The sequence below is a fragment of the Electrophorus electricus genome, chromosome 5 (assembly GCF_041902795.1).
Source record: "Electrophorus electricus isolate QZ-2024a chromosome 5, ASM4190279v1, whole genome shotgun sequence".
Lineage (NCBI taxonomy): Eukaryota > Metazoa > Chordata > Actinopteri > Gymnotiformes > Gymnotidae > Electrophorus > Electrophorus electricus.
In genome coordinates this window covers 20,412,663-20,422,985 of record NC_137501.1, presented here as the reverse complement: position 1 = coordinate 20,422,985, position 10,323 = coordinate 20,412,663, and the positions used below count along the sequence as shown (strand labels likewise).

Here is a 10,323-nt window from a genome sequence, read left to right as displayed (position 1 = left end):
TATTTACTGAGCCTATACTTCATTATGCAAAATCAGTTTTTAAACAGTTTTTAACTAAAAGCTTAGCTTAAATGCTCACTGTCTGAAACTTTTCCTCTGCCGGTATTTAGAAATTAACATTAAAGTTTCCTCTGTAAGATCACAGTAACCTAAATGAAATAAAAATATATTCACGTTAATTGTGAATCGCGTTAATTAAATTCTAAATTCCAGATTATATGGTTAGAGCCTGAAGATAATAAGATTAAATATACTGATTTTTAACAAACCCGTTACACCTTATCATACAGTAGGCCGTACTGTCTGGCAAAAGCTTCGAACGCAAGTATCTTTCTTCGGTGAGTTTAGAGTCAGTCCATTTCGAGAACAACCTCCGCCCCCCTGGTCATGCGAGATCCCAGTTCTCCCCGCCTTGAAAACGGGACGGAAACGCCGAGGAAAACAACCTTCCTCGATCAATTTTCCCTGGACGGACTGTAAAGATGAAATCATATTGGGAATAGCCTCGACCAAGGTAAAATACCGGGATATAGGCTATGATGCCATGCTTAGTAGTTCCGACCAGCGTAGGTTGGTATATTAATGAGGAGGGCTATGTTATAAGATCGGCGTTTTTATCATTAAGACGCTACAAAGTTGCATTAAAGGCTTCCTAGTAATTTTCTCTATCACCTTCTGTTGAATGTAGACACGGGGATTTACATTTTAAAGACAGCGGCTTTTGATGACGTACCAATCGCCCAGACTCCTTTTTTTTTTTTTGCCTTTGGTGGCTTTTTTTAAGGGAACGCTATAAACTCAAACTACATTCTGTCGGCGGTGCCTAAACATCAGTATACTGCTATATACATCTCTTAGATAAAAGCAAGCGCAAAAAACCTTGATATGTAGGATGTGTCTATAACCAAGACATATTTTTAAATAAATGTTTTAATAAATAATTACAGGTTTAAAGGCTCACTTTCAACCATGCAAACTTAAATTTTATAACCTTGTAATCATCCTCTGTACACTATTCCAGATTACTTTCATCTGTATCATAAATCATCAGCAGTCTGCTCAAACCCATCCCCTCTTGGCCATTAAGATGATGTCCCGCTTTAGGTACAGTGGTGAGACTCCGTGGCAGAGATGGAGGCATCCGGCTTGCCCGTGGAACTGTGGCGGCTCATCCTGGCCTACCTGCCCCTGGCCGACCTGGGCCGATGCTGCCTGGTGTGCCGGGCGTGGCGCGAGCTGGTCCTGAGCCTAGACAGCACGCGCTGGCGGCAGCTCTGCCTCGGCTGCCCCGAGTGCCGGCACCCGAACTGGCCCCGGCGGCCTCAGCTGGCACCACCCTCCTGGCGGGAGGCGCTGCGGCAGCATTCGCTGGCCAGTCGCACATGGACGCAGAACGGTGCCGAACTGCGCTCTTCTGCCTGCCTGCACCTCTTTCGCCGCCGCAAAGACCGGCGGGTGTGGCGTGTGGGCACGCCCGGCTGTGATCACATGACGCTGAGGGCAGCGCTGGCGGCAGCCAGGCCGTACGACCGTCTCCTGCTCTTCCCAGGTGTGTACGAGGAGCAAGCAGAGGTCACCCTGAAAGTGCCTGTGGAGATCGTGGGTATGGGCAGGCTGGGTGATGTGGCTCTGCTGGTCAGCTTCGATCAGCAATGCCCGACTGCCAGGCTGTGTAATTTAGTGTTGATGCCAGCGTGGTTTTCACCAGTGGTGTTTAAGGTAAGCAGTCACACATACATATGCACATACATACAGAACCTTCCAAAAGCATTGGGGTAAAAATGATACATTTTTGTTTTTTTAATGTAAAAAGACAAATATGACAGAACTTCAGAATGGTAGCTGTTATTTATTAAAATATTAATACAATTATTTATTACAAATATTTATTACATTTTTTTATTTGTTAAAATGTTATTTAAATAATATTTAATTATTATTTTTTAAATTAAAATATGTGGCCTATTAATTTGGAATATTAGCATGTTCTGGGATAAAGAGATCAAATCAACCATGATTATGAGTAGAAAGATTCCACAGAACAACCTAAAATGGAAAAAACTATCAACTGTCCAGTGTTTACAGAAGACTAGGGTTAACTGAAGAAGCCTGATCCTCAAAATCATGAACCTCTCATCATTAAATCACAGATCTCTAGATTAAAAGTAAAAGGGCTCATTGTTTGCTGGTGAGAAGTGATAAACATTACCCAACATAATTACATAAATAAGGCTTGAAAGAAGAAAAGTCAGGGTTTTGTAAAAGTATTGATCTGCTTGTTTGAGGTCAGTCCTTATATAAAACTATATACATGGCCAGACCCCAAATGTTTGACTACAAAGTTGCTCTGTACAAACTTTATAAACTTTACTGTGCAATTATTCCACCTCAGTCGAGGCAAAGAGATCACGGGTTCTAAAAACAGGGTCCCATTTCTCAAAGTCATCGTAAAATCATCTTAAATGTATTACACTCACTCACCATTTAAAGATTGTTTTACGATGCCTTTGGGAATCCCTGCCCAGTTTACATTAAAAACAGTTTATTTAAGTAGCATCTACCATTACACTGTAGTATCCCGTGATGCCATGTTTCATTAAATTCAATAATGCAGAACGGAATGTCTTTACTGTGCAGTTAATGTGTGTTCGGTGTGTTCAATGATGGCAACTATGTTGTTAGATTTAGTGACTTTTTAGACCGCTTTAGTGAGTGCGAGACAGACAGCACCAATATTTCCAAATACTTTCAATGCAAAATATATACTTTTATCCATGAGTGAAAACAGAACTTCCTTCTTGGGGTTTGTCTCCCAGATGGAGGCTGCGCACTGTATGAGAGAATATCCTTTTTATTTTTTTCTGTCATTTCTAATTTTCTCTCTGAATAATCATTTTACTTGTAATGCAGCTGAAATCACAGCACAGCCATTATATTCAAATTCTAAGTATGTTGATTTTAGTTGATGTTGAAGTTCTAAAAAGAATTTTAGACATGCAAGGCAGAAATTTGGAAATTGCTTGGAAGTGACGGCTGGTTAACGTAGTGTTAATGAGCCATGTTTCATTCATTTCAAACTCATTCCATTGTCTAACAACAGATAACAAAAATATGTAAATGATAACTGCTTTATTTGGCTGTATTATGCTGTATTAAAACAGTATTTGAGAGTACAGAGTCTAAGAGAGAAGCAACCAGATGAAAAGGGCTGACACCTCTGACACTAGGCAGCATGCAAGTACGACACAATGACGTCATGAATATGCTAATTAATTTTGTCATCTTGTGATGTTTAGCCACTTTTTGACCAGGCTTTAACAACTCCAATGTATTAATGGTGTGCTATTGTGTGTGGTGTATGTTGGTTAATTACCTAAATGCCACCAGAATCGGATTTTGATCTGATTCTGGTGGTATTTAGAACTTATTTTTACTTCTTTAGTATGCAGTAATCCCTAATTTATGTTCTAAATTCTGGTGTGGGTATAAGGTTTACTTTCTTCTAAACAGTAGCAGAGTTAACAAATGAATCACAAAAGTAAACTGCTGAAAATCTTACCTGACAGTATGAATTATTTGAGTTCATATATTATTGTTAATGTCTCTGCTAGACATCCTCGGGTCATGTCCAGCTGGACAACTGTAATTTTGAAAGCTGCCAGGTGCACGTTAGGGGTCCAGGCACCTGTCAGGCTCGCTTCTGCTCATTCGCCCAGGGAAGCTCTGCCCATTTTGTAGGCGTGGCCATCAGTCTGATGGACAGCTGTGAGTTCTCTGGTGGTGACTCTGCCTCTGTTACTGTGGAAGGCCCGCCAGTTTCTGAGCGAAACTGGGCTTGCAAACATTTGGCTGCTTTGGCCAAGTCTTTAACTGCAGCTACCATGGCAGCAAGCAACGAGTCAACAGCAGATGTGTCCAATCAGGACACAACAGACAGTCTTTGTGGAGTCAGTCACAGAGACGTGCCTCTAGGAGACGCTGTCACCATGGAGGACTGGACTAAACAGGAAGTGGACTGGGAAACCAGCTGGACCAAACAGAAAGCTCCACGTGGAGGTCTTCTCCCGGGCCAGGAGTGCACAGCAATCGAAGACGACAGCGCAGATGCATCAAGCGAGTCCAGCAGCGAGGAAGACAACTGTGACGAACGGCGTGAGGAGCGTGCCCTGGCGTACAAGCAGCATGGCCTGACGCACCTCGCCGAGCCCCAGCACCCCGGCATGGGCGGCCTGCCCCCTCTCCGGAGCCTCGCCACCGAGCTGCACAGAGACGCAGAGGCACGGGAGCTAGCGGGCTCCGTGCATGGCTGTCTGCTGCGCCGTTGTCTGCTGCGAGACGGCAAGGGGGGCGTGCACCTGTGCAACCATGCTCATGCCAGGCTGGAGGCCAACGTGTTCCGTGGCCTCCACTATGCGGTGCGCTGTATCCAGAATGCCAAGGTAAGCCCCTAGGCACACCAACACCTGCAAACACATACACATGGGCTTTCATGTTTCACCACACAACAGACGACAGACAGTATCCCTTTGTATACCTACCTGTCTTTCAATACTTTTTACACCCAATGGCCACTTTTTGGTGTAACTACTGTATAGCTGCATATAATAGACTGTCATACCTCTTGAAATGGCACCACTGTTGTACCTTGACTCCAGTTGACTGACTTTGTTGGAGTCTTGTATCCTATACAGCTACTTTTGACCTCTTTCAGAAATAGAACCCCTTTTCTAAGAAGATGCAAATATTTATGAGATTTTAGTAATCAATGTTGGATCAGCCAAACAAATTGGGATAAAACAGTGTATTGATGTACTTGTGCCAAAGCACTTTGTTTTCAGGCCAGGTGCTGGAAATTTTTAATCCATATTTATAAATGCATTTGTACATGCATATAGCTGAAGCATAATCTGAATGGATTTTTCAGTAGTTATGTCTCTGCTTTCTGTGAGCGACAACTTATTTGGTAACACTCCAAAGACAGTACAGTGTAAGGCCTGTAAGTGTGGGTTGAGTAAGTGTTTTAAAACATATTTGATTTGGTTATTTCAAATAATATTTAATTATTTTATTAGGTGGACTTAATAACATGGCCACAGAATCTATATCTATTAACATGAATTGCCTGCACATACAGATAACAAGAAATGCAAAGGAATGAAAATGATTGTAGTGAACTTACAGTATGCAATGTGATCAGGCAGACTGTCATGGTGCTCTAACTGTGTAAACTGTGTCCGTAAATGCTGTTTGGCCAGACTCTCTCACTCTTTCTCTCTCTCGTTAGATGGTGATGTTGCGTAACGAGGTGAGCGGCTGCCGAGCGTCTGGTGTTTTCCTTCGTCTCTCTGCCCAAGGCCTCATAGCTGAGAACAACATCCACTCAAACGGGGAGGCCGGCCTGGATATCCGCAAGGGAGCCAATCCCATCATCCTGGTACATATGAATGACCCACAGGCTTTGGCCGCAGTAATAACCGTGGTGCCATCGTTTTTGCCCATACAAAAGTTTCTTTCTGTTTACTAGTACTACAAGCATATATTTACTCATTTATTTAAATGCATGAAATTATTCATTGGAAAGTCACTGTTTAAGAGCATGCCTTCAGTGCATCAGTGAAACGTAGACACAGATTTGATTGAGTGGGATTTTTGTAGGAGCCTCTGCTCTGCTTCTGCTCCTCATATCACTGCTGTTTTTTTTTTTTTCTCAGCTTCTATCTTTCTCATTCATTCTTCCCTTCTTTCCATGGCTACAGTGTAACAGAATACACAGCGGGCTGCGTTCCGGGATTGTCGTCCTGGGCAACGGGAAGGGTTCCATCCGCAGCAACCAGATCTACGGCAACAAAGAGGCCGGGGTGTACATTCTTTTCAACGGCAACCCTGTGGTCAGGTAGTCATGAATTTGTGTTGGTTTGGTTCTTATGTTAAGATTGTGCATTATATTAGCAATGGAAAATTAATGACTTTTATATCCCAGGTATTCCAAATCTTATGTCAGTTTTGATGACTTGGTGTTTATACACACAGAGAACACTTATTTAATTTTTCTGACTTCTCAGTGGGAACCATATCTTCCAAGGTCTTGCTGCTGGCATTGCCATTAATGAGAATGGAAGGGGGCTGATCACTGGTTCGTATGACAAGGAACAACATTCCTCTGTAGTGCACAAAGTGAGAGTAGACAGAGCGGTTTCATCTCCTGTCATTTCCAGTACTCATTTTGCCTGGCCATGCAATCATATTTTAAGCCACAAATGTAATGATATCTCTCTCACACCACTAGAGAATATAATTAGGCACAATCAGTGGGGTGGCACTGACATCCGTCGAGGAGGTGATCCTATACTGCGGAACAACTTCATCTGCCATGGCTACTCTGATGGAGTGGTAGTGGGGGAGCGGGGGAGGGGCCTTATTGAGGGCAACCACATCTATGGTGAGCACATCCTGTATTCTTATGATGCTATTTCTTATCTGCTAGAGGTATTGCATTCCCCCTAAGACTGGCAATTCCTGCCGTTTGCCTTATAAGAGACCCTGTTGTAAATGCTTGCTGTCACGTTTACTATGTCAGCCAACAGGGGCTGTGGTGTATGGGTGATGTCATCGAGCCTCCCTCAGTTAACTGGGAACTACATTACCAATAACCGCATGTATGGGCTGGCCGTGTTTTGCCGGAAGGACCCGGAATCTTCAGGAGGTGGAGACGGCTATCGCCCCACGCAGGAACGGGAGAGAGGAGGAGGAGGTGGTGGTGGTGGAGGTGAGAGGGAACGGGGAGGCCAGGAGAACTTCCATGAGGAAGGAGAGCACCTGGCATGGGAGAGCGACATGGACAGTGAGGACGAACGCTTCTCAGCTCGCCGGCCAATCACCGTAGCCCTAGTTGAGAACAACTGCATGAGCCGCAACGGAGGTGTGAAACATCATATGTTCCACTCATTCATTCACTCTCTATACTACACTTTCTAAACATGTTTTTGTACACACACCCACTCTCTCTGCTCTGTTGTCCAGCACTTTAGCAATGTTAAATCAAATAACACACTCTACTTTTTACTTGCTTAGTTTTCAGTGTTTGGAGATGTTTTGTTTGTTTTTGTCTGTTATTTCTATAAATTTGTGTGTGTGTATATTATTATATGTCTGTGCACACATTCCCTCTCAGCAGTGGGAGTGTATGTGAAGAGCAGTGAGGCCCTGAACGTGGTGGGCAACTTGGTGGCCAACAACCGAGCGGCTGGAATGTCAATAATCCAGAGCGCTCAGCTGACCCGGCTGGTCGGCAACTGTGTCCATGGCAATGGCAGGGTGGGGGTAACCGTAGCCAAGGAGTGCCGGGTGGAGCTGCGTGGCAACGGCATCTATGGTAACAGTTGCCATGGCATCTGTTACCGTGGTGATGGGCAGATTGTGGAGAATGACGTGGTTGGAAATGGTGCAATCGGGATACGAGTGATGGACAGCGCAGATGTGAAGGTGAGCTTTTTTTTGTTTTGTTTTTATTCCACTTGATTTGACACAAAAGGAACATGGAAAAGATTGTGTGTTTTTTTTTTTTTTCCCTGCAGATTCTGAGAAACCGTGTTCAGTCTTTGCGGGGCTGTGCCATTTCTGTGAAAGAACAGGTTCGGGGTGTGGTTCAGGAAAACTTGGTGTACCAAGTCAACAAAAGGCCAACCATATACACCGATCCACTGAACCAAGAGTGTGTTGTAGTCAGTAACACTTTGCTTACCCACACGTAAGTGAGACTAGTCATATACCATCACACTGTCTCTTTTCCTATTTGCTTGGAAGAAGTGCTAGTTTCAATTCAATCATCTGTTTTCTTTCTCAGACCAAACACACCCTGGGTTCTGGAGAACCCGCCCCCCCGCCCCCTCGGCAACAACCCAACTAATGCCATCTCTTCCGCACGCCCCGCTCACCTAGCCATTAACATGACAAACAGAATTACTGCCACTGTGGAGAGTGGTTGCCATAGCAATGGCAGCATCTTCTGTTCCATACTTTGATGGCAGACAACTCACTATTCTCATTGTTCCACTGGAGGACTAAAGATTCCATCTCACTTGGGGACAGTGGCATTTAAAGCCAACTATGTCAATGTTCTTGGTTTAAAGCACTCATGGGTGGTGTCCCAATCCCAAAATTCCCTTGAAAACTCCTCTTCTTAGTAACTTGTAGCTTTGAGAAGGATGGAAATTATAAACATTGCAATAATATTGCTTTTGCTTACGGTTGGATGAGCAAATCAGCCATGTTACTTTCACAAGTCATTAAGACTCAATCCTCAAGTCAAGTATAAAACAACTGGGAGATACTGATTAGATGGCCTTCAAAGGATTATTTTCTAGAAATATATGCATCTCATAAGTAATTTGCAGGTCCTGCACAGGGAATGCATTACTCAAACAACTTTAGTTTAGAAGCAAGTTTGAAAAGGGCTCCAGACTCCCATCTCTGTGTTCAACCTTAACCCAGTTATTTCAATTTGAGTAAACTCAAGCCAAGCTGTGAATATAGAATTATGAGTCATACCCAACAGCTCTCATCTGTTCCACTAGTTCCTCCATTAATCCTAACATCATTCTCCAAAAAAACTGTCAAAGATACTGGATTATAGAAACTAATAAGAAATGCGACCATCCTCTATTTAGTTTCTGAAGGGAGGAAATGAGACTGAAGAATTGGCTGTCCAGATGGTGTCTATTAGCTGTCATTTGTATCATTGAAGTTGTTCTGAATTCAGTTTGGCACAAAACGATTTGGCGTGAATTTGACTGGCTGTTGCTGATCTTCAAACAGCACGAAAGAGCTGCCTTTAATTTGTACATTTTCACTGACCGTATAAGTAGACCAGCTGACCAACGATTGACCCAGGACGTCATAATTTTAAGTGTAGCAGAGCCAGCAGGCCATGTTTGTCACACATTTTGTCTACGAATACTGCGCTTGATGCCTGGTGAATATAGTTGTAACTTAATTGAATGTTTAACATTTCTCAGTTCCAATTCTTTGACATAAATACAAATATATATTTTAATATGTATCAAATGTAAAACATCTAATACAAAATCTATTTTATTTGTCACAGTATATAGAATTACTCATGAGAGTAATGACAGTGGGAAACGAGACACTGAATGATGCCCTGTACAGTTTTTCCCTATCCTTGCCAAGTAACAGATGGGGCTGAATAGAGTAAACAGGTGAGATGCACCATGGGAATTGCAGTTCTGCTCACAGGTAGTGGTAGCGCCCCCATCTAAGCAACGGACAAAGCATTGCTACCTTTAGCCAGTCCACTGCCATAGCAACAGCATGCTACACCACAGGCTGCACCATGGCATGAAATGCTGTTCAGTCTCATGCCGGCCCCACTGAGGTTTATGCTGGTGTGCACATTTTAAAGGGATTTTTCTCCTTAATTGTAACCACTTGCAACCACTCACTAACTAGACGCCAACAGGTTAACACTGAGTGGCAATGTAAAAGATCCATTCTTTACATAGCTATGAAATGAATGTCAAACTATCATTGAATATGTTTGATACTATTAGAAGCAATGTGTTCAAATTGTGAAGTATTGGCTGATTAAAGGGCAAGCTAATGTGTCAATTTTGGCAACGCAGCTCAATGGCATTCATGCTGCAATTGCAGCAAAGGTTTTCTATGCTGAATTATTTGTGAATAAAATGTTTTGGTTTTTTTGCCATTTACCCTGAATAGTGCAATATATGCTGTCTAAAACTGCATATTTTTACTGTATGCCTTCATTTTTTTTTGTTATATAGCATAAATAGAAATTTATAAAATATTTCAAAATTGGTCTTTGTTTTAGTGCACACACACAACTAATGTTTTTCAAAAATATACAGAAAATGTTTGAGGTGGAACACTAACATTCTTTAAGTTTATACAATGTCTATAGGATTGTAAATTTCCAGTTAGTTCTGTTTGGTTCCTCACTGTGTAAATGAAAAGTCAAATTTTGACAACCATACAATGCAGTTTATACCTTTACTCATTAGGATTGTTCTGAGCCAAAACATATTTCTTAAAAAAATGTTTTATAAAAGAGTCAAAACCTGGAATTTTAATAAAATCCAAAGTCATTTTATCCTATTTTTCCTTTTAACAATCTCAGTTGTGTATGGAGGTGACATGGACGTTTTTGTGTAATTACCATGAGACACATTTGATCTTCAAATCACTTGTTCCCCATTAATAGGAGTAGCCTAGTTTTAGCAGCATGACATTTGCACCTTCTAGAGAATGAAATGATTGTAGAGAGAGGACGAGGCTGGATTTCCC

The 10,323-nt window shown here is 42.4% G+C and overlaps 1 protein-coding gene across 6 annotated transcripts; it reads left to right on the top strand.

The window, feature by feature from the left end:
* The first annotated feature begins 207 nt into the window (after window positions 1-207).
* Window positions 208-10,129, top strand: fbxo10 (F-box protein 10). Of its 6 annotated transcripts, XM_035530181.2 has the most exons (11): window positions 211-514; window positions 1,105-1,719; window positions 3,612-4,439; window positions 5,285-5,434; window positions 5,757-5,893; window positions 6,063-6,133; window positions 6,287-6,439; window positions 6,578-6,919; window positions 7,172-7,482; window positions 7,575-7,747; window positions 7,844-10,129. In XM_035530181.2, the coding sequence occupies exons 2-11, from the start codon at window positions 1,132-1,134 to the stop codon at window positions 8,019-8,021; spliced, it is 2,931 nt and encodes a 976-aa protein (XP_035386074.1). In that variant the 5' UTR covers window positions 211-514; window positions 1,105-1,131; the 3' UTR covers window positions 8,022-10,129. The 6 variants fall into 6 exon arrangements, with proteins under 6 accessions (XP_081570517.1, XP_081570516.1, XP_081570515.1 ...); XM_081714391.1 differs by having other exon boundaries at window positions 208-514; window positions 1,088-1,719; window positions 6,063-6,439; XM_081714390.1 differs by having other exon boundaries at window positions 208-514; window positions 1,022-1,719; window positions 6,063-6,439.
* Window positions 10,130-10,323: the final 194 nt, after the last annotated feature.

What these genes read in the sequence shown, in the direction of transcription:
- fbxo10 (XM_081714391.1), top strand. Translation starts at nt 1,132, where the DNA reads ATGGAGGCATCCGGCTTGCCCGTGGAACTGTGGCGGCTCATCCTGGCC. An exon ending in AACGGCAACCCTGTGGTCAG is followed by an intron (nt 5,894 to 6,062) that starts GTAGTCATGAAT and finishes CTGACTTCTCAG; the next exon opens with TGGGAACCATATCTTCCAAG. An exon ending in CTGCATGAGCCGCAACGGAG is followed by an intron (nt 6,920 to 7,171) that starts GTGTGAAACATC and finishes ATTCCCTCTCAG; the next exon opens with CAGTGGGAGTGTATGTGAAG.